Source organism: Pistacia vera, unplaced genomic scaffold (assembly GCF_008641045.1).
Source record: "Pistacia vera cultivar Batoury unplaced genomic scaffold, PisVer_v2 Contig344, whole genome shotgun sequence".
Lineage (NCBI taxonomy): Eukaryota > Viridiplantae > Streptophyta > Magnoliopsida > Sapindales > Anacardiaceae > Pistacia > Pistacia vera.
Window position 1 is genome coordinate 1,714,089 of NW_022196162.1, and position 23,773 is coordinate 1,737,861.

A 23,773-nucleotide genomic window follows, 5' to 3' on the forward strand; every position below is an offset into this window, starting at 1 on the left:
GATCCTTCAAATCCAACGCCATTTTTTGACATTTTTCTGCTATTTAAGCTATCTTTTGTTGACCTTCTTCAACAACATCATGGTTTGCTCTCTTATAGGACAAGTGCAATAGTCAGTACGACAAAGTCTGCTACACCAAAATTACCATCTGAGATCACAAATGAGTTTTAAAAACACTATTAAGTCTGGTTTCAGACTAGTTCTTCTCATTTGGCTGAACACACCAAATGCTTCACCAACTTTCCCAACATTCACAAACCCACCAATAATTATTGCCTATGAAATGATGGAACTTTCTCCCATTCCATTAAAGACCAAACGCGCTTCATCAAGTCGACCAAATTTAACATACATTTTCATAACAGAGTTAGCTAAAGGTATCTCATTACTCAACAGTCCAAGTTTAAAAAACGCAACAATGTATTGATAAGCCTAACATGCCAATAACACCTTTAAGTGAACAAAGAAAGGACGCGTATAATAATGGCACCAATTCACAAGTTATCAAACAAAAATCAAGTATTTCAAATCAATGCAATGTCAATACATGAAAATACATCAGCTTCTCAAAATTTTAAATCAGATTCAATGTTACCATGTGAGAGAACTAAAGAATCAAAATTTGTACTTATGGGAGGTTAGGGACTGCCTTGTATTGGATGAATGAAGGAAGCCAAGAAGATCAATTGAAAGATGAAGATGCGTGGAGAAGAGATGAAGTCAGGTTCTACATTTCAAAAATTCTGGCAACATCTATTAAGATGAAGACGCGTTAGAAGAGATGAAGATGCGTGGAGAAAAGATATGAAATTTGGGTTGTGCGTTTGGGAAATTTGGGGAAAAAGCTAGGGCACCCAATGAAGATGCGTGGAGAAGAGATATGAAATTGACAAAAATACTTGCTTTATATAGGTTAGGGTTTTCTGTAAATAACTTAAAAAAGTAAGGGATCTAATTAGTTATTTAAGTTTGAAATATAATTCTATTTTGCAAATAAGTCAATTTGTAACTAAAAATTTAGTCAATAAAGAATTAGTGTTAGTTGCCTATAATTTAGGTCTGGCGGGAACAAATAATTTGGGGGGAATATGAATTTTTTAACTTAAATTGGCAACTAAATCAAATTTAGTTTCTGTATATAATTTTTTGCAACTATTATTAATATGAACACAAACATTTGTTCTAAAAATACTTTGGGGCCCTTGTAATTACTGTCCAAATATGGGATGTTTTGGTAATTTCATTTTTTTATAACTAATCATAACAGTTACTAATAAATCCCTAATTATTCGTAACTAATTTAGCTACTAAGGGGTAGTTGCAAAAAATTGTTTTTTGTAACCAAAAATGTAGATGCAAAATAAAATATTTTAGATGCAAATTATCAAATTTTGGAGGGAAAAAGCACTCGCTAAAAATTGCAACTAAATTTATTAGTCACTGAAGCAACCGGTTCTGTGACTAACAAAATAGTCACAAAAAATTAATTTTAGATGCCAAAAGTTGGAACATATGGGCCCCAAAATTTTAATCCTCTTTGCTTGACTAATTTCAATTTTGTTGGTAAATGTAGTATTTCTGCAACTAATTCTGGTTAGTTGCTAAAAAATTGGTTGCAGAATGCCAGCTTTCTTGTAGTGTAATGTAACTAATTAAATAATCATTTAATTAGGTAATGCTATAATTAATTAAGTGATCATAATATAATGTAATGTAATAATGTTATAATTAATTACGTAATAATTTAATTAAGTAATAATTTGTTTATAATGTAACGTTAATATGTTATAATTAATTAAATTTCTAATCATTTAATTAAGTATTGTGCTAATGTTTATGTAGTAAATTACTAATGTTTATAATATAATGTCATAATCAATTAAGTAATCATTTAACTATATAATGTTATAATTAATTATGTGATCTTACTATAATATAATGTTATCATGAATTAAGTAATCATACTATAAATCTAATATTATAATTAATTAAATTTCTGATCATTTAATTAATATGCTAATGTTTATAATGGAATGTTATAATTGATTAAGTAATCATACTATAAATCTATAATGGAATGTTATAACTGATTAAGTAATCATACTATAACTCTATAATATAATGTTATAATTAATTAAATTTTTAATCATTTAATTAAGTAATATAATAATGTAGTAAATTACTAATGTTTATAATGTAATGTTATAAATTTATAACTAATTAAGTAATCATTTAACTATCTAATGTTATAATTAATTAAGTGATCATAATATAATGTAATGTAATAATGTTATAATTTAATTAAGTAATTATTTAACTATAATATAATGCTTAATTAATTAAATTTCTAATCATTTAATTAAATAATCATTTGTTTATAATGTAATGTTATAATTAATGCTTATAATATAACGTCATAATCAATTAAATAATCATCTAATTATGTAATGTTATAATTAATTATGTAATCATAAGTCTGATGCACCCAGATGACTAGGAGAAGACTACCTTTATCATTGAGAGAGGCATCTACTGTTATAGAGTAATGTCATTCGGCTTGAAGAATGTCGGCACCACCTACTAGCATCTTGTGAACAAGATGTTTGTCATCTTGCTAGGGGACTCCATGGAAGTGTACATCGACGACATGTTGGTGAAGTCACTAATTGCCAAGCAGCACCTTGACCACCTCAGACAAGCCTTTGAGGTGCTACGAAAATACAACATGAAGCTGAACCTAGCCAAATACTCATTTGGCATTTCATCCGAAAAGTTTCTCGGCTACATGATAACACAGAACCGGATCGAAGCCAATCTAAATCAGATCAAGGCGGTCCTAAGCATCCCATCTTCTACATGTATCAAAGAAGTTTAGCGCCTCATTGGAAGAATAGTTGTGCTGACATGAATCATCTCCAAGTTGGCGGAGAAGTGCCACCTCTTCCTTACTTCCCTTAGAAAGTTCAAGAAGTTCAAGTGGACCCCAACATGTGAAGAAGCATTGGCTAATCTAAAAAGGTATCTAACATCACCTCATTTGCTCTCTAAACCTAAAATAGGGGAACAACTCTTTACCTATTTAACCGTGTTTGAATGCACCATCTCCGCTATACTGATTCGAGAAGAGGAAGGAAAGAAGTTGTCGGTTACTACACCAGCAAGTCTTTGCTCAACGTCAAGACACGATATAGCCAACTCGAGAAGCTCACACTCGCTCTTATCACCGCCACAAGGAAACTGAGACTATACTTCCAGTGCCACCTGATCATGGTTTTGACTTCTTACCCCCTCAAAAAGGTCTTCCACAAACAGATCTTTTGCGTCGGCTCATCTAGTGGACAATAGAGTTGAGTGAGTTTGACATCTCCTTCCAACCTCGCACCGCTATTAAGTCACAAGTACTAGCTGGCTTGATCGTCGATTTCACACCTAGCACTTGTATTCAAGTGGAAAAGGAGTTCCTATGCCTGATAGACAAAGGAAAATCCAAGTGGGTCCTCTCAATAGATGGTTAAAGTAACGTCAATCGTAGCAGCCTAGGACTGGCCTAACTTCTCCCAAGGGGCACATCATATAGCAATCCATTTGGTGCGACTTCAAGGCGAACAACAATGAAGTCGAATATGAGGCATTGATCGCTAGACTCTCTCTCGCTAAGGAAATAGGGATAAAAAAACTCGAAGTCAAATCTGATTCACAACTGATGGTGAATCAACTCCAAGGGACCTACCAAGCTCAAGATGCCAAAATGACCTCCTACCTAAACCTAGCCAAAGGGCTCCAAGCAACATTCAAAGAGATCACCATCACTCAAGTCCCAAGGGCCGAGAATACACACACAAATGCACGGCTAATCTCAGCTCAACTCTTCAAACTCCACTACCAGCAACAATACCATTGGTTCACCTCCATACACCAGCCATTGCGGTCCACTCAACTGAGGTCTTGCCAATCAGATCGAAAGAGTCATGGATGACACCCATCGTTCACTACTTGGAGAATGATGAGCTGCAAACAGACAAAAGTGAAGCACGTCAGGTGAAAGCCAAAGCGGCTTACTTCGTCATCCATGATGGCTGCCTACTCAGAAGATACTTAGGCAACCACACTAGAGGATGTAGCCTTGCCAACTAGGCTCTCACAACGGGCTACTACTAGCCCACGATGCCCTTCGACTCTGCCAAATTCTCCAAGCACTGCGATAGCTACCAATGCTTTGCTCCAATATTGTTGGAGTAGGTGTCTTAGAGTCAATCAATTATTGTGGAATTGACACTTTGTAATAATGTTTATTAATTAATAAAAGGCATTTTCTACTATATCATGTAAATCATAGTTGTATTTATTGATATATGTCCTTAGGATGGTAGAACCGTAACGAGGGTATTAAGTGTTTCAAATCTTGATAGTGAGAACCTTATGATCACATATGATGGTTATTCTAGAAATGTCCGTAGCCCCAATATTTTTCTGACCAAGGACATAGATAATACGGTAAGGCTATCATAGTATTGAATGACCCTATCGAAAGGTAGTGACTAATCTCACTTGTCAAGGTTGTTTGCCGACAATCTAGTGCAATACATGGTGCTTACTGTAAGCAAGTTCATTAGACTGACCCACCAAAGGATTCCATATAGATGGTAACCCTAGTATCTATGGAATAAATCCTCTAACGAATGGTGGTGCATGTGATCCTTAGACTTGACATCATCGGAGTGCCTTATGCATCGATTGGTGTAATTTGACACTAACCTAACATAGTTCTATTTAGAGCTATCAATACGATAGTGATTGGCTGCATCAAGGAGTGTACCAAGACTATGGTGGATCGATAGAGGATTCATCACTCTTGGGTATGGGAGAAGTTATCTCACAGTGCAATTCAGTATATGGCAATGACACTAAAATTGTGACCACAGTGGAATTGAGTTGTTGCCCAATCCAATTTATTATTTCGATCATTGGTCCAGTTGCTGAATACAAACACATCGAGAGTAACTGAGGTTGACACTATTTTTGTACCTCAGTCTCAATGAGATAACAGATGATAAAAGGATTTGATTGCACAGTAACCATATCATTGATAGGTAGCTATTTCGCTGAATCTGAATTTATCGGGTGGCCATGATGCCTTGCTAGGGGCCAATCTTGGTCTGTGTGTAGTGAGACGATTAATTAGTGTTAATCGCGATACTACTCACTGCCGGTATGATGAGGAGGCTACAGGTCACACACTTAGGAGACCATTTAAGGATGGTAAACTTTGGAAGGGCATATTCGTCTTTTACATGAAAGGGCATATTGGTAATTTTATTGTGTAATTAAATTTACTGAGGTTGTAGCCTGTGTCCAATTTTATTGGAGTAATTTAACAAAATTATGAATTTAATTATTGAAGTTAATATTAATATTTAACTAAATAATTAAATAGGGACCTGTATGCGATTCCACATAAGTTTGGGTTGTAGCTAAACTTTGCTGGTGGAATGAATATTTTGCCTTTCTATATAAAGAAAGCAAAAAGTAGGTTTTGAGATAATTCCATCATATGGCCTTGAGTGACATTTTGAGAGAAAAGTTTTCTCTCTTTCTCTCTCTCTCTCTTTACTCTTCCTAAATACCTTCCTTAAAGCTAAAGATTAATTCTAGCAAAATCAATCTTTAATCTCTGTCGAACTATCTTCGTGTGTACAATCTGAGTTCAGTTCTACTCTTGAATCGGTAGCGAAATCGCGTTCAAAGATATTGACGGAGCCTCCAAACGTTGGTATAGTCTAATCCTTGCTTGGATTGTGTTATTTCAATTTAAGCGCATATATATATATATATATCAAACCCTGATCTTGGGAAAATCAAAGTAATTGGTGGGCAATATTTTTTGTTTTTCGACTGCCTTAGCTCTTCGATTTACTTACAAATATCACACCTCCCCTCGCAACAACTTCGTCCTCACCCATTGGCCTTTCATGAAGTGAGGAATGGACACAATGGGTAAGCTTCCAATCTCACCGGGACAGCGAGTCTACATGCTCGCGATTACAGACTACTTCACCAAGTGGGTCTAGGCCAAGGCCTTCGCCAAAATCAGAGACTAAGAAGTGAAGAGCCCCGTGTGGAAGAACATTATTTGTTGGTTCAGCTTGCCAAATGAGATTGTCACCGACAATAGCTCCCAATTTATAAGCTTTGGCTTCCAAGACTTCTGCAAGTTATGGGGGATCAAGCTAAGTTTCTCCACTCCATGCTACCTTGAAGCGAATGATCAAGTTGAATCATCCAACAAGACCATCCTCCAAACAATGAAAAAAAGGCTCCAAAAAGCTAAGAGAGCTTGGGTAGATAAGCTCCCAAGGATGCTATGGTCTTACCGCACCACGGCTCGGTCTTCCACAAGAGAAACTCATTTCTCTTTAGCTTATGATTCAGAAGTGATAATTCCAGTAGAAGTGTCGGTCCCCTTGGCTTGGCTCAGCTCTAGTTGATCGACAAAGACACCAATGGACAATAACTTTGTTAGAACCTCAACATCGCCGACAAGTTAAGAGATGAAGCCCTCATCCAAAATGTCGTCTACCCACAAAAGATGGCTCGACACTACAACAAGAATGTCCGAGCTAGGGTCTTTAAAGTTAGCGATTGGGTCCTACACCAAGTGTTTCAAAACACAAAAGAGCTAGGACACCAAGTGTTTCAAAACACAAAAGAGCTAGGACACCAAGTGTTTCAAAACACAAAAGAGCTAGGACACCAAGTGTTTCAAAACACAAAAGAGCTAGGACACCAAGTGTTTCAAAACACAAAAGAGCTAGGACACCAAGTGTTTCAAAACACAAAAGAGCTAGGACACCAAGTGTTTCAAAACACAAAAGAGCTAGGACACCAAGTGTTTCAAAACACAAAAGAGCTAGGAGCCGGCAAGCTCGACCCCACGTGGGAAGGACCTTACAAGATCACCAAGGTTGTTGGGAAGGGAGCATATCAACTGCAATCACCAGAAGGCAAAAACATTACCAACGGTTGGAATGTAACCTACCAAAAAGTCTATCAGTTCTGATAGACTCGGCTTGGCCCCATTATCCATAGAATTCAAGAACTCCTTAAACAAGGGTTAGGGTGGGCCTATCCACTCCCCCTGATTTTTTTATTTGACTAACTCTGCCCTATGGCAGACTTCTTTTCTCTTTATTCATCAATAAATCGAGTTATTATTTAGTATGTTCAAAGTGTTTAAGTGTTTGCTTACAATAGACGCCCGAAGGGCCGTAGGAAACATTCACTTCACACATGATCAGAGCCTCAAATGGTTAAGTCACTAACATTCCAACACTTAGAAAATAAAACTTCGAATATCAAAAGAGAAGCAAGTAGGGTCGCGCCCCTATCATTGAAAATATAAAAGCCTCGAAGGCTAAATCCACCACCTAGTGTGCTCGGCACTTACAAGAAATTAAACATAAGTTGTTTTCAAAAAATCACAAAAATAAACTAAGGCTCAATTTCTTTAGTCGGCTTGTTGCTCAGCTCAGCTCAGCTTGGCTCGGCTCTACCCCTGGTTGACTGAGACTTAGGCGCGACCAGCTACTCACTTTGCTCCTTCAATCCATCCCCTTGCTCCTGTGGATGAGCATCACAAGTAACAAGCTTGACATCACATCCATCTAACTCGGATCTAATTCCCTATTCGGCCAAGAAGGCTTTGTACTCAGCTATGTCTTCATCCGGCTCCCGTTCTCCTTGCCTTCCTTTCTTGAATCCTCCCATCAACTTCGGGCGAGTCTTCAAGACAGCTTCCATTGATACAGTTTCCAACCTCCTAAACAAAGAAGCTCTCTTAGCTTCCCACTCGGCCTAGGCCTTCTCTAACTGGAGTGTCAGATCCGCACGAATCTTCTTGAACTCTTTCCCCTTCTCCTACTCAACTTGTAGCTTGCCCTCTAGTTCAGAGTTGGAGTTGACCAGTTCCCTATTATGCATCTCCAAATCCTTGTTCCTTCTTTCTTGTGAGGTGACCAACTTTTGGAGATGGACACCCCTAGAAAAAGCTTGCGGTCAGGAAACAAAAAATTATGCAAAGTGTAAAAACAAACAAGTATGAAAACAAAAAGTCAACAAATACCTAGAAGAGATTGGTGCTGGTCCACTCGGTCGCCTACATTGCACTGAGTTGACGTTCATCCTCTAGGAGGGGGAAAGACTCCAGCACTGCTCCAACAAAAGAAGTGTCGGAGTAGACCGAGACATTAGACGAAATGACGAAATGACGATCTTCATGTGATCATCATCCAGCACCACAACCGCTGGAGTCGACACCGCCCTCTGGACAGATTGAGCGACATGGCTAGGATCAACACTGACCGTGGCTGAAAAAGTTTCTCCTTGTTTGATTCTTCTTCTCCTCCTTGCCGACTCAACGCTATGCTTCTCCCTAATCTTTTTCACGGTCGGCACATGGAATTGTGGTGTCATCCTCTCCTCTGCAAGGTACAATTCTTTGGGAGTTAATGGGTGACGAATAGACCTACCAAAGACAATAAGGTTGCTGTACCGGACCAACAAGACGTACAACAACAAGTTACTAGGCATAAGCAAGGTACCTTGCTGCACTTCAAAGACGTGCTCCCACAAGTGACTCCTCCTAAGGTTCGCCTCGTCCAACACTCAACGATAATTCCTCTCCCCTTGAGGGAGTGCAAGAATACCTTGGCTTGGCTCTTCTCCTCAGCACGAAGTCCCGACAACACCGGATTGTAATTCAAATATGCAAAATAAAAAACAATGAGATTTAGTACATCAATATTTATCAAAATACTAAGTTCACTCACCCGTAGTCTGCAAAAAGAATGGGATATTCTCGTCTCCACTCTCCCCGAAGACCAAGTCATCCTTCACAAAGAAGTAGTCGTCCTTCTACTTCTTATCATACGTCTTTAGCCCTGTCACAAAATGCTTCTAGTTGTGCCTCAACATAAAGAGGTACCTGCCTCTTTTCCTTATCATGCTCTTTTAGATAATACGAGTAAATCAAATCCATGGCTTTGAATTTTATGCAAAGCCGCATGCATAGATATTCAATGGACATAAGCAATCGCCAAATGTTTGGTATCAATTGGCTCAGAGTGATGATGTAGTGGCTCAGCACNTGAAAATAAGGATTTTGTCAAAAGAGGAGTGAATGTGTTTTTGTGTTTTGGTGTAGAAGGCATGCACTTAGAAGAAAGCTGAAGAATCGGAGGAGCTTTAAAATTAAAACAGTAGAAATGAAAGAGTGAAGAACAACAAAGAAAGTTGGAGAAAGAAGTTGTTCCTGCAATTTCAAGGTGGAAGATAATAAAAATAAGAGTAATGTTTGATACACAACCCAATCTTACAATCTTCTCTCACAATCATCAATGTGACAACTCGTAATTAGTTAGCTTGCAAATGGATCTCGTTTGTTTGTTATAAGTCTTGCATGTTTACTATAAATATCGTCTACTCATTTGTTGTAAAAGAAGATCATAGACCTAGCATTATTCTTAAAATAAATTGTGTTTAATTAATTTTCATAGAAAAAGACAATAAAATTTGAATTATTAAATGTCGTTGGGAGGCTTAATAAATGTCATTGAAAAAGAACTAAAGTGAAAAGTGTACTTATTGCATTTAATAAAATAATAAAAAGTTGTTTTTTTGGTGGACACGTTTAGGCCATATGAGGGATTGATGGTTAATGAGATAAACGAAGGAGAAGTGGATACATCAAAAAGTAAGGGACTGATGTGCTAGTGAGATGAAAGAGAAATAAGGGATTGATGTGCCAGTGAGATAAAGAGGAGTGATGACGACAAAGAAAAGTCAATAATGATGTCACCAGTCTAACCCGTCGGTCGGATCGACTCAACCGATCAAACCAGGTCCCAGCCATTTTATTGGGTTTTACCCCAAGTCGGGTTTTAAAACCTATTTTAAGTTTAACACAAGAAAAGAGCTATAGCCTTCATGCATACACAACTACTGAAAAAGTATTATTGATTCTCAAATCTCAACCAAGCAATCCAAGTACTCTGCATTGTAATGTCTAATGTTGCAATTTTGACATTCAGAAGTGTTAATGTGATGGCTTGAAATGTTGATGTTTTATGGTTTAAGTGAAACGACCCAGTTTTGAGCAGATCCGAAGAACAGATCCTGAGCGTTGGTGGAGAGAAGATCTGAAGGCTGAAATTAACTCTTTGGTCAACCATATAAAAGTTGAACTTTGGGCAGATTCAGTGGTACAGTGTTTTCGTGTAAACTCTCTCTTCTTCTTTAGAACAAAAATCGAGTCTGTTAGGGTTTACGATTTTGGTGATTGAATCTTGTAACTTTGTGATTGAGTGACTGGTTTAGGTCACTCTGGGTGTATTTGATTACGCTATCATTAGGGATTCGAAGGGTAGATTCTCTAGGGTGAGTTACAGATTGTGGAAGAGGTTTTAAGGGTTTCGTCACTGTGTGTAATCTGAATTGTAATCTTGATAGTTTTAGTGCAGTGAGCTTGATTGTTTCCCAACCTCAACGTGGACATAGCTTGCTTAGATTGAGCAAGTGAACCACAGTAAATTCTTGGTGTTCTTGTGTGTGTGTGGTTTGTGATTCTTGTTTGTGTTGGTTGTGGTTGGTTGATTTTGTACGTGTAGTTATAACAGTGGTATCAGAGCTTTAGATTCCAAGAAATTAGGGAAGAAATCGGGTCTAAATTCCAATCTGAGATTTCTAGGGTTTTTCAGGTAATCATTAAAATTGGGGCTTTCTCAATTTTAGGGTTTAGAAATCAAATTGGGAATTAGAAGAGTGTTATTATGAACGAATTAGCATAGATTTCCTGCACAAAATTCACATGTTAGAGAATGAGTTTTAATAGCATTTACTTTAGGGCAACTCCCAATTGCTTTTGAATGGCTGAAAGTTGAGTAGCTAATGCGGTGTAGCCATCGACTTCATGCACTCCTGCTACTCTCCTAGGAACATTCCTTTCCAAAGGTCTCATGTAATTGTTGCTAGCCATCACCTCAATCAATTTATAGGCTTCCTCTGGTGTTTTATTATTCAAAGCTTCCCCGCTTGCAGCATCAATCATCATTTGTATATTTGGCAGCAACCCATTATAAAACGTCTGCACTTGCGACCATATTGGTAGCCCATGGTGAGGACACCTCCGTAAGAGATCCTTATATCTCTCCCAAGCTTCATAGAGTGACTCCATATCTTGCTGGAAAAAATTAGTGATGTCACTCCTCATCTTAGCAGACTTGACAGGTGGGAAATATTTCGTAAGGAATGCTTGAGCTAACTCATTCCATGTAGTAATACTTCCTGATGGCAGAGAAATCAACCAAGCCTTAGCTTTATCCTGAAGAGAGAATAGGAAAAGTCTAAGCCTAATTGCATCATTGGATACTTCATTGTGTCTGAATGTGTCGCATAGCTCCAGAAAGTTTGCGATATGCAGGTTGGGATCATCATTGCGTAACCCTGCAAATTCAACTGAATGTTGTGTCAATTGAATAATTCTTGGCTTTATTTCAAAAGTATTTGCTTAAACTGGTGGCCTTTTGATGCTAGAATAGCACCCTTCAACAGTAGGACTAGAGTAGTCCTTCAATGCTCTTTGAACAACTTCAACTCTTGTATTAGCCATTGAACTAACTCCTCTGTACAGTCCAACACTAAAAAAATAGAACTAAAAATTAAAGCACTAAAAACAAAAATAATTAAAAAATATATATAATACAAACCAAATTAGCAACTAAACAGATTGTATTGACATTGATAATATAAAAGCAATTCCCTGGCAACGGTGCCAAAAACTTCTTGTAGATTTTCGCAAGTATATGAAATCATGCAAGTAATAAAGTGTAAAATTACGGATATCAAACCCAAGGGAATTACTATTATTAATTACCAATTAAACTATCCTATTACTATTTGATCAATCCAAATTGTATCAAGGAAAATCTAAACTAAATTAACAATTGAATTTAAAAAGAAAACTGAAAAGAGAACAATTAAAACAAACCTTTGGGTTAAAACAAGATGACCAGACCTAGGGCATAGATTTCACACCAACTCTTATTCATATGTATTGATCACTTATGCTAATTTTATTAAGCTCTTCCTACAGGTCAAACTCCCTAAATTTTCAATAACTTTCTCTCGAACAATTATCAAAGTAACGCCTAATTACTAACCCGAATTATCTCTAATCAGATTTAAGTAATTGGAGATCATTACGCTCTATGGAGTTTACCAAAACCTCACAAGTCGCGGTAACATATGCTAGCGTTCGCTCAACCTATAGTTTTACTACCATAGACCAACTAAGTATCATCTCTCGATCTCAACCTAATCCATTAGTTCATTCAATTCTTGGGCCCTTAAGAATCAAAAACATTACGTATAATAGTAAAACTTAGGAAGAATTCTAAATAAAAATTAACAATCAAAGATAAATACATAATCAAGAGATTGTGCTACATCTTAGCGCTAGAGAATAAATTTAGTTCATAATAAACATGAAAGAAACAATCATAGTTATTAAAACAATCATCATGAGTTTATAAGAAAAGAACAAGGAAAACTTCTCTATATTGTCAATCAAAACTCCAGAACTTCTGTTACTTCTCTTCTCTGCAGATTTTTCTTCCTTTCCTCTTACCAAAGAATCCCCCAAATAATGCTAAAAGACTTCTATTTATATCCCACAAGGGTTAGGGTTTTATTTTTCTTAATTCTATTTGGTTTAGGACTCTTGACCCTATTCTCCTACCTAAAAACAGATAACTAGTTTTTAACTTTCGTGACTGTGCCCCGGCACTGTGCTGTGGCACAATAGCTACTGAAAAAAGTGTGTTGTGGCACAATGGCTACTGGCCTTCTTCCCGCATCATTCCATTGTTCTTCAGAGATGGTGATTTTTGAACTCGATAACGATAAAATTTGGAAAAGTGGTAACATATGAAATGTAGCCCTTTGAATCAGCTTTCCAACAGTCTAAGAATCATCTTAATAAGAGTTCTAAAGATCAAGAAATTCTCAAAATACCGAGACATGCTTAAGCTGAAACATAATCTAGAATCTTCTCTTTACTTCAACTTCCATAACTTCTTCAATTCAACTCCGATTCTTGATCCGTTGGTTTCCACTCATCACTCATTCCGTTGCCAACATGATTCTTCATCCAAGCATAACATTTAAGCACTAGTAGCCTAAAAAACACTCAAAAACACCCTTGATCCCATAAAAGGCAATTATGAAAATATTAAGCAACTTTATCAAATTAAGCCTAATTTCCCACAATTAATCCCCAAAAACCACTAACTAAATCCCAAAAACCACTAACTAAATGTGTATTTTCTCAAGATGAGAACTTCCCAAGGAAAATATTGTACGTCAAGATGAGAACTTGCTAGGGGAGATACTGTCTAGATGAAACATTCACCAATCCATGTCCATATGAGCTAGAGTTTGTGATGAATGATAACTCTTTATGTGAATAATAACTATTTGAATTACAATGAATAAACCACTCTATATGTTCTTTCTTTCTCAGTTGTACACGATTAGTCAATTACAAGTGACTTATTTTTTTATGTCAATGCGCCAATTCTCTCCATACAAAATTTTTGTTGCACCTGGAGAGTGGAGCCATGAACCCTTTGGGGACTACTGATTCATGATAACTTCTAATAATAATAATAATCGAACCAATTTGCTTCATCCCCATTCATTTAAAGAGATCAAAAGAGACCAATTCAGAGTTTCTTTTCTTCTGACAGCACACGCCTTGTTCGAAATCTAGCAAATGCATATTCATGGCAAGGAAGAATTAAGATTAATAATATGTGAAAATTCACAGATCTTGCTATCAGGAATAGAGTTCCGGATTAGTACCTTATAGCATTCATGAATTATATAATTCTGCTCTCAAAAATAAGCAGAGTTTGATTGTTGACAATCAGAACCCACAGAGAATGAACTTGCTAGCAGGAAAGATCAAACCTGAGAAACCAAGAACACAAATGGTGATAAATTTTGGGAACACCAGGTGAGTGGTTTCCATTTGATCTCAACACTTGAACTCTTCATTATCTTTCCACTTTGAAAATTTGAGGTCTCTCTTGTACTTGCTATCCATTATTATTCTTATTATTGTGTCTATCTATGGTTACCTTCAATTTCCTTTCAATAAACTCTTTCACTATAATCATTTCTCATACAATGCTTATTATCTTAGAAACATTTTATTCAGTTCTTCTTCATCGACACTCAACATAGGCATGTATTCTTTATAGGGTTATGGGCCCACTACACTTCCGCTGTGCCACTCTGATTGACTCATCCAAAACATACCTCATTCATGATTAAAACTTATGCTTAAAACCTATGAATTTCAGTGATGTAACATGTCCTTCTATCATCTCATCTCTACGCTCATTTTCCCTTCCTTATATTTGAGGAGCTACTAATTATATCACAGGTCTCGTTCAAGGTTGGCCACATTGATTCATGCAAATGCAAGTAATTTCTTTCTTGAAAACAACTCACTCATATATGCAATTAAACTTTCTTACTTAAGAAAAACTTGTATGTGTGAAACTCAAAAATACCCTTAAAATCGAAAACATGCTTTGATACCAATTTGACAGGATCCGCCCTGACCCTCCCTATCCCATAGGCTCCGGGCATACCCATGAGACTCGGGCGATCAAGATGTGTCATGTGAAAAAGGCTAAAGACCTTAAAACATGCTTTCTTAATAACATCAAAAACCAATTCTCATTCTTTCCATCACAGATAAACATGTCCATAAAATAAATTTTCAATTATGAAAACATGTGGTATTAGGTTTTCATATCTTTTACAATCAAAACATGAGATGACATCCATAAAATAAAACTTAGTTTTGCAGCGGAAAACAAAACATAACACTTACACACATGATGAATCGATGACATGTGAGCCCAACCTCGAGAGGAATCACTCCTAGGCACGATCTTCTTATGGACCTTAGGGAAAAACATCCTATTAACACAAACCACTTATGGTTTCTAGGGGCAATGCCCCTACCCCCACATGTTCACTAGGAAATGGGGGGCCCATCCATTCACTGGGAATGGAACCCCACCGACTCACCGGGGAGCAAGAACCCATGTGTGTCGCCCTTTATAAGCAAACCCCTTACTGTTGAAGTGGTCATCAATTCCAACAAAACTATGATTTTGATTAACAAGCTAAGAGAAAATAACATTGATTCTCACCAAGAGTCAAGAAGAATTATGGAGAAATGAAGTCAGTTTATGAGATTGTTTAATTCTTCTTTGACTATGAGCATAAATATGTTTGAAGAATTAGATAAAAAGATTCTTAGCTTTGGTTGCAAGTTACTTAGTTTTAACTAAAAGGTATATACTAATCATAAATATGTTAAAAGAATATTCCCTTAACTAAAGAAGACAATTGTTATTTATTTACCAATTGGTTGAGAATGAAACTCAACTCTAGATAATTTTATTAGGCATGGCAATGGAGCAGGGTGGGGCGAGGATCTCATTCATAATCCCCATACCCGCCCTCAAAATCACTCCCCACCCCTGCCTTGTCCTCATTATAGGGATGACAGGAATTCCCCATCCCCGCCTCATGGGGATTGTTGGAGGCCTATCTCTGTCCCATTAATTTTACCTTTGGTTGAAGTTTGGCCGAATCAAAGAGATCAAATCGGTGTCGGCAAGCGGCAATATGAAGTCGACTAAAGGCGAAAGGCAATGGCGAGAAGTTTAAGACTTAAAGGTTAGGATTTGTTCTTGTTCAATTGTTTAGGTTGAGAAAAATATGGATTTATATAGATAGGATAATTGTGTAATTAGGTGAAATATGTAGGGGTATTAGAGAAAAGAGTGTGTGTGTGTGTGTGTGTGTATTTTTTTTATATTATATACAGGGTGGGGCAAGGACAACCCCTACCCCCGCCCCATCCCGGAGGATAGGAATTAAAACTCCTCCCATCCCTGCCCCTATCCTTGAAAAAAACTGAGGAATCCCCGACCCATACAAGGCAGGTAAATCTGGGGCCCATTGCCATGCCTAAATTTTATCACATCAGTCTCTTCCAGTTGAATATCATTAAGGAACCATTGCAAGAGCATCTAGATTGTACAACTCCAACTACTCCAGCCTATAAATGATGCACTTTTGAGAAGGTCCTAAAGAGTTCGTAAATTGGCCATTTCATCAAGTGATTACATGGTGCACCTACAGGGGCATGATTTTGATATAGGAATGGATGATGATTCCAAGTCTTAAGTTACAATAATCCCAATGGCACTCTTACAGAATAAACAAGATTGAGATGAGATTTTACATCGAGAGTTGACGAGATTCATTGAAAAGTGATAAACAAAAGAAAAAAAATAAAAGCGACGTATATAAAAGAGGAAACACTGACCACATCTCACTTTCGAGCTTCATTTGCCTGAAAAATGTTGGATCACTAGGAAATGAAGAATCTTTGAGTTTACCAAAATAACAATATAAAAAAGAAGCACCCCATTATCGAGGATATACTTCAGTAATTGATGCATCATCAACAGACAATGGCATTGATTTGCTTTTTGATTGATCAAACTCCAACTCTTTTGTTGGCATGCTATTGCAAGCCTCCCTTCTACTACCAATGTAAAATGCTGGTTGTTGAGGTGTTGGAAGACTGACAGAGTAACTATTAAGCATGAGAACTCCCGTTGCCATTGTGGGTCTGTCAGCTGGTTCTTCCTGGACACATAACAACCCAATATGTATGCATCTAATCACTTCGTTTCTCGATTAAGAATCTGTCAAGGTTGAATCCAACAACTGCAACGGTGTCCCATCTCTCCAATGTTTCCAAGCCTAAAATAATAAATTAGTCATGATAAATGAGCTTCAGCTTTAACTCTTTTATTTCTGCACTCTCTATTTGCATGTAAAGATACTAACTCTAACAAAGGGGAAATACAATATACAATTCGCTTACATAGGTCACGAGATCCTCAGCACCATCTGTTTGATAAAAATTTATGTTCTTCTTGCCAGTAATGATCTCTAGGACTAGGACACTGAAACTATACACATCGGATTTCACCAAGAATTTCCCATGCATAGCATACTCTGGAGACATGTAACCACTATGCAACGGAGATCATGTTATTATTAAAGACAACAAGGAACCTTTGAAAATTAATAAAAAAAATTACACATTAATTTATTTAAGGCAAACCAACAGGTTCGCTAGATGTTATGCCTAGAGCTATTTGGTGTGCCAGATGCTTGCCTAGAGCTATTTGGTGTACCAAATGAAGAATGCATTTGTGATATAAAGAAAGCTCAAAGACGCATTACTTTGTCTTGTGAATTTCAAGTAGAAAATTTGTAAACCACCATTAGACATTTTTCCTCTTCCACAATGATTCAACAGTTAGGATTATATAATTAATGAATGAATGAATTCATTTATCTACTTTCCTCAAAGCAAGTAGTAGTCAAAAGTCAAAACTTACCATGTCGCAACAATTCTGTTTGTATTCTCTTGAGTTTGATCAACTCCAAGTATCCTTGCAATGCCAAAATCAGAAATTTTTGGTTTGACATCTTCATCTAACAATATATTGCTATCTTTAAGATCACGATGTATAATTCTCAATCGAGAATCCTCATGAAGATAAAGCATTCATCGAGCGATGCCTCCAATTAACTTGTAATATTTTGACCAATTCAATTATGCTTGTCTTTTGGGGTCTACATATGTCAAAATCAAAATCTCAAATTAAACTATTTAAGAGTTGAGTTCAAATCCATAATGAAGCAATTTAGCCCGTCTACAACAGATGAATAAAAGAATCCATTTGGTCTAATGCAAAATAAGGATATTGGACTCATGAATTGTTGAAATTCATGGAGACAGTTCACACCATATAAAAAATAGTCGAGGCTTTTGTTCATCACAAATTCATAGACAAGAATCTTTTCTTCTCCCTCCAAGCAAAATCCCAATAGTCTAACCAAATTTCTGTGCTGAAGCTTGGCTACCAATACAACCTCATTCTTAAATTCTTCTACACCTGCTCAGAGCTGCTTGATAGCCTTTTTACTGCTATTGCTTCTCCTTTAGGAAGAATGCCCTGAGAATATTCCTTAGTAAAACTTTAGATCATATGTTGAACTGACTGTGTCTAAATGAATACAATAGGAACCAATGCTATACGTACTTTGTAAACTTCACCAAATCCACCTTCGCCCAACTTGTTATCAGTTGAGAAATTTTTGGTGGCTGATTCAATTGTCCCCAAATCAAATTGCAAGGACTCTACAACTGTAATGTAATCATTTCCAGCTACACAGGCACAGCCAGACATTAAATAATTTAATCATCCGATAGATTGCAACAATAACATTTCTAGAGCACAGACAAATGGGAAAATAAAAAATTGTTTGGATTGTTAATAGAATAACTTTTTAAAGGTTTACCGTTATCTTCTAGTAGAGGACTATTCCTCTTTCTTGCTCTCCTAATTAGGTAGCAATAGCCGGCTATGAGAAGTACTACAGCTACAACAATTGGAGCGATGATGGCGATGATTCATTGAAGATGAAATTCCGCTTTTTCCTGAAAAAAAAATAAAAAGATATATTATTAGTAATTGATGTTGGAATTGGCGACCACTTCAACAACAAGGATTCATCTGTAAGGGATCACCAACACAGGTCCTACTGCCGTTGTAGGATTTCAATAAGAATCCTAGTAGTTTAGGATTTCTCTTAATGAACCTAGTATATAAATACATTATTCTCATATATGAGTGATATAGTAAGTGATAGCGAATACATTCTTGGTAGCGAGAAAGCTTAAATTTACTTAAAAATAATAATGAAAAGAAATCAAAGTGGGTTAGCTCAACTTTACCTTTAGGAGGTGGAGAAGAGAGCACAGGCGTGGGCGGCGGTGCGGCAGTAACGGTATCATTATAAAACGGGTACAATTCAAACCGGCTATAACAACTTGGAAACAAAACTCTTCCTCCTGCCCTGGCAGTCGGCAAACTAACAAAAGATTGTTGAAGACAACTGTTACAGTCAAAATTTGACAGGTCTGGTGTGCACTGTACGATACAGTACAGGGTTTGAACGGTTGTAAAGTTTGCCTCTCTTGTCGAAAATTTTTTAGGGGAATTAACAGCCTCATTTGCTGCTTCCTTCAGTGTAGTCCTTACTAGCTGGTCAAACCGGACTTGTTCTGTAACATTATTAGAGTTGGACAGAACAAAAATGTAGTCACTACTGTCCAGGGCAGAAAAGATAGACGCGTCTGAGTAGCGTAAAAGGCACTGTTCGTACCATATTATACTTTCTTTTTGAACTGGACAACGTTGAAGAATGTCTGAGGTGGCAAAATTGACACAGTCTTGACAGGTGGTGGGAGTGACATCACCTCGGCAAAGAAAGAGAGCGTAGACTTTGTCAGGGTCTTGGCCTGCAGTGACATTGTAGAAACCGGTGGAGAAACCATTGCTGCGGGTGGCGTTAGAGACAAGTGAGGAGAGGAGAAAATTGAGGTTAGATTGATAGGAGCTATTTCTGTTAAAAGTCGTTGTGTTTGGGCAAACATGGCGAACATATATTGGATCAGCTGCACTTGTTAAACAGATAACAAAACATACACGATAGAGAACAAGAAAGAACATGCAGAATTTCAAGGAAGGCATTTTGAATATTTTTGATTCTCAGCTCTTAGCTTCTGTTTGAGGACCAACCTAGAATTAATGTCTCTGCCTAGTTCTTCAGAATTAATCAAATTTGTTAAATAATTATTGCACTGGATTAAATAAATAAATTTAAGTAATTTATTTAATGTCTCTAACGAGTTCCATCTCTTTTCTTCAGGATTAATCAAATTTGTTAAATAAGTCAATGGCCATATCTATTAGACTCCGGGGCAAGGTGAATAGAACTCAAGACTTCTTGAGTATATTAGTCAAAGTTCCTATTCGACCACTCGATCATCTAGTGGGTTCAATATGGAGTTTGTTCTCATTTATAAGAATAATATTATGCTTACAACTGAATTATATAACCAAGCATACAACCAGACAAAAATTTTATAAAATTTATGTAAAATAATTACTCTATCCTATTTTTTTATCTGGTTGTATAATTCAGATGTGACCATAATATTATTTCATTTATAATGGGTTCAAGTTGTGATAAAAAAATTTTATTGGATTATTCTTATATAAAATATTACTATAAAAAGTTTTTATTTTGCCTGAGTCACTTCTGGGGAACGTTAAACCTCAAGATTGAAAACACGCGTAACTGATGGTGTGACTTGAGTGGATATAAAATGCCTAAGTTTTTTATTCAAGGCGGCGCATCCCACTTATCAGTTATGACGTTTAACAATGGTAAATTAGTTGGTTTGACCAAATTTAAATGAGGGGTTAGAGTAAAATATATACAAAAACGAAGACTTCTGATTTAACAATGAAGAATTAAGTATTTTAAGTTTATATAACAAGAAAAGACTATGGCCTTCATGCATAACTGTAGAAGAATTATTGGTTCTCAACCAAGCAATCCAACTACTCCACAATGTGATGTGTAATGTACAGTTGACATTGAGAACGAAGACTTCTGATTTAAATGAGGGGTTAGAGTAAAATATATATACAAAAACGAAGACTTCTGATTTAACAAAGAAGAATTAAGTGTTTTAAGTTTATATAACAAGAAAAGGCTATAGCCTTCATGCATAACTGTAGAAGAATTATTGGTTTTCAACCAAGCTATCTAACTACTCCACAATGTGATGTGTACTGTAGCAGTTGACATTCAGAATGAAGACTTCTGATTTAAATGAGGGGTTAAGAGTAAAACATGTATAAAACGAAGACTTCTTATTTAACAAAGAATTTGGTGTGTTTGTTTTATTATTTTGGGTAGAATTTTTGAAAAATGTGGCTATTATGAGATAAGATTTAAAAATTAACAAAACACCCCTTACATTTGTTAATTTACTAAACACTCTTACGATAAAACTTTAAAAATTAACAAAAACACGACCCACCCATTAAATGCCAGCAGGCAGCCACCACTGTCGGATGGTGGGTGGAGGTGTCTTTATCAATTTTTAAATTTTTTTTTGTTGGGAGTGTTTAATTAAATTAACAAACTTAAAGGGTTTAAAAATAATTGAATATAATATAATATAATTTAATTTTCAAAATAAGAAAACAAATATATATCTCTTTCCCAAAATAGAGAAACAAGCACACCTGAGTGTTTTAAATTTGTATAACAAGAAAAGAACTATAGCCTTCATGCATAACTGTAGAAGAATTATTGATTCTCGACCAAGCAATGTAACTACTCCACAGTGATATGTGTAACGTAGCAGTTGACATTCAGAACTTCACAGGGGAGATACTGTCAAGATGAGAACTTGCCAGGGGAGATACTGTTTAGATGAAACATTCACCAGTCCATGTCCACACGAGCTAGAGTTTGTGATGAATGAAAGAAACAAAACTTTTTTTCTCTTTATGTGAATAATAACTCTTTGAATTACAATGAATAAACCGCTGTATATGTTCTTTCTCTCTCAGTTGTACACAATTAGTCAATGCACCAATTCTCTCAATACAAAATTTTTGCTGCACCTGGAGAGTGGAGCCATGAACCCTTCACACAAAATCTTTTGCCACCTTGGGGACTACTGATTTCGCAACTTCTTCTGGTGATAATAATAATAATCGGACCAATTTGCTTCATCCCCCTTTCATTTAAAGAGATCAAAGGAGACTGATTCAGATGTTCTTTCCTCCTGATAGCACACGCCTCGTCCGAAATCTAGTAAATGCATATTCATAACAAGGAAGAATTAAGATTAATAACATGTGAAAATTCACAGATCCTGCTATCAGGAATAGAGTTCTGGGTAGTACCTTATAGCATTCATGAATTATGTAATTCTGCTCTCAAAAATGTGCATAGTTTGATTGTTTACAATCAGAACCCACAGAGAATGAACTTGCTAGCAGGAAAGATCAAACCTGAGAAACCAAGAAGACATATGGTGATAAAATTTTGGGAACACCAGGTGAGTGGTTTCCATTTGATCTCAACGCTTGAACTCTTCATTCTCTTTCCACTTTGAGGCTCCTTTGACAGATCAAAGCTTGCCCCTTTCATTCTCAGTTCCTGAATACACCTAGTGAGAGCTCTATTGTCACCTCTCTCTCTCTGCAATTGCCTCCACACTTTCCAGTACCTGTAAAGCTTAACCTGAACCAGAAACACAAACACAAGTGAAGTTGACAAGGACAAACAAGAGGGTATCCACCATTTCTTACAATTGCTCTCTTGTTTCACATTTACAGAAGATGTAAACAACATGGTCAAGAACAAGCCATGGAAGAGTAAAAAGAAGCAACAAAGTTGAAACATTTCTCTTCTGATGGAGTCCATTCTCGACTCTTTGAGAGCAATCCTCCGGCCAAAAAGATCTTCATCTCTTTGCCACAGTTTGAGGAGCAAGAGATGGCCAGGACTCTGGGAAATCTCCGTTAAAGGGTGGTGTTGAATTGCTGTGATTGTCTTCATACAATACAGAGCTTTGTTTTGATGCTCTTCATCTACTGGGATTTCAACTACATGGGCATCTTTCGTCTCGGCCATAGATCAAAACTCAAAAAACAAACAAAGAATTAATAATGAACAGCAAAGAATAAACAAATGAATGAATGAATTAACAGTGCAAGCGAAAAGAATTGAAGAGAGCTCGAGAGTATTGAAGATTGATTTTAGAGAGTTTGGTTTTTTTGTGATCGAAGATAGAGGGAGACTGAGATATTTAAATTGCTATTAAAAGCCAGAGAGGCTCAACGGTTATATTTCTCCGCCAACGGTCAGATTTCTCCGTTTGTTTTATTATGGCAATTAATTCAACGGTTATTTTTATTTTGTATGGGCTTAGGAAGTTGGGCCTATTTTGGTTTCATTACCAGCCCAACTTGTAAAGCCCAGTCTTGGAATAGCCCAACTTTTGCTTTCTTTAGGAGATGAAAATGGGAGTGACTTTTATATATATATATATTCCTCTCTCATAACTTTCCACGTGGTAAGTCGTCATTGGTTAGCTTACAAATAGACAAACAGGACCATTTTATGAGTTGACCAATAATGAGTGTCATATCTAGGATTGTAAGAGAAGATTTTATTGTAAGATTGAGTTGTGAACCTAACATTACTTATATATACATATATAGACACGACGGTTCTTTAATTAGGATAGTCTGATATTAATTTTGTAAGAGCCACGCTAAATTATCATTGAACTCATCTATAAAATCTCAATTTAATTCCCTAATGATAAATTTAATGGTATTTAAACATAGTTTTGATAAAATTAATATCATGATATCTTAACAAAAGAATTACTCATACACATGTATTTACACTCCACTTGTACCAAATAACTTTTAAGACTTCTACTATATTCCCTTGAACATATCAAAATGTGATTGATTTTATTCTTCTTTAATGTGTACATGTTTTAAGTTAAAAGAGTTTGTTCACCTATTGACCTTGTATCGTGACAAGAAATTGATCCCACACAACCATGTCAAAATATGTCTAGGTTTACGATTCAAATTAAAATCTTGAGTGAAAATATTTACGTTTTCAGTAGACTGGTTTTATTATACTAGTTATGGTATTG

The 23,773-nt window shown here is 36.4% G+C and overlaps 1 protein-coding gene, 1 non-coding gene and 1 pseudogene across 2 annotated transcripts; 1 reads left to right on the forward strand and 2 right to left on the reverse strand.

Annotated features, from left to right (window-relative positions):
• Positions 1 to 11,159: 11,159 nt before the first annotated feature.
• On the forward strand, positions 11,160 to 11,266 carry LOC116138946. Its single transcript, XR_004129372.1, has one exon. It is a non-coding gene; the product is annotated as a small nucleolar RNA R71 (small nucleolar RNA).
• A 5,112-nt stretch (positions 11,267 to 16,378) lies between these two features.
• LOC116138825 lies at positions 16,379 to 19,760 on the reverse strand (annotated as a pseudogene).
• A 1,551-nt stretch (positions 19,761 to 21,311) lies between these two features.
• On the reverse strand, positions 21,312 to 22,862 carry LOC116138939. The gene has a single exon (XM_031424623.1). The coding sequence runs from the start codon at positions 22,729 to 22,731 to the stop codon at positions 22,063 to 22,065; it is 669 nt and encodes a 222-aa protein (XP_031280483.1). The 5' UTR covers positions 22,732 to 22,862; the 3' UTR covers positions 21,312 to 22,062.
• Between the last annotated feature and the right edge of the window lie 911 nt (positions 22,863 to 23,773).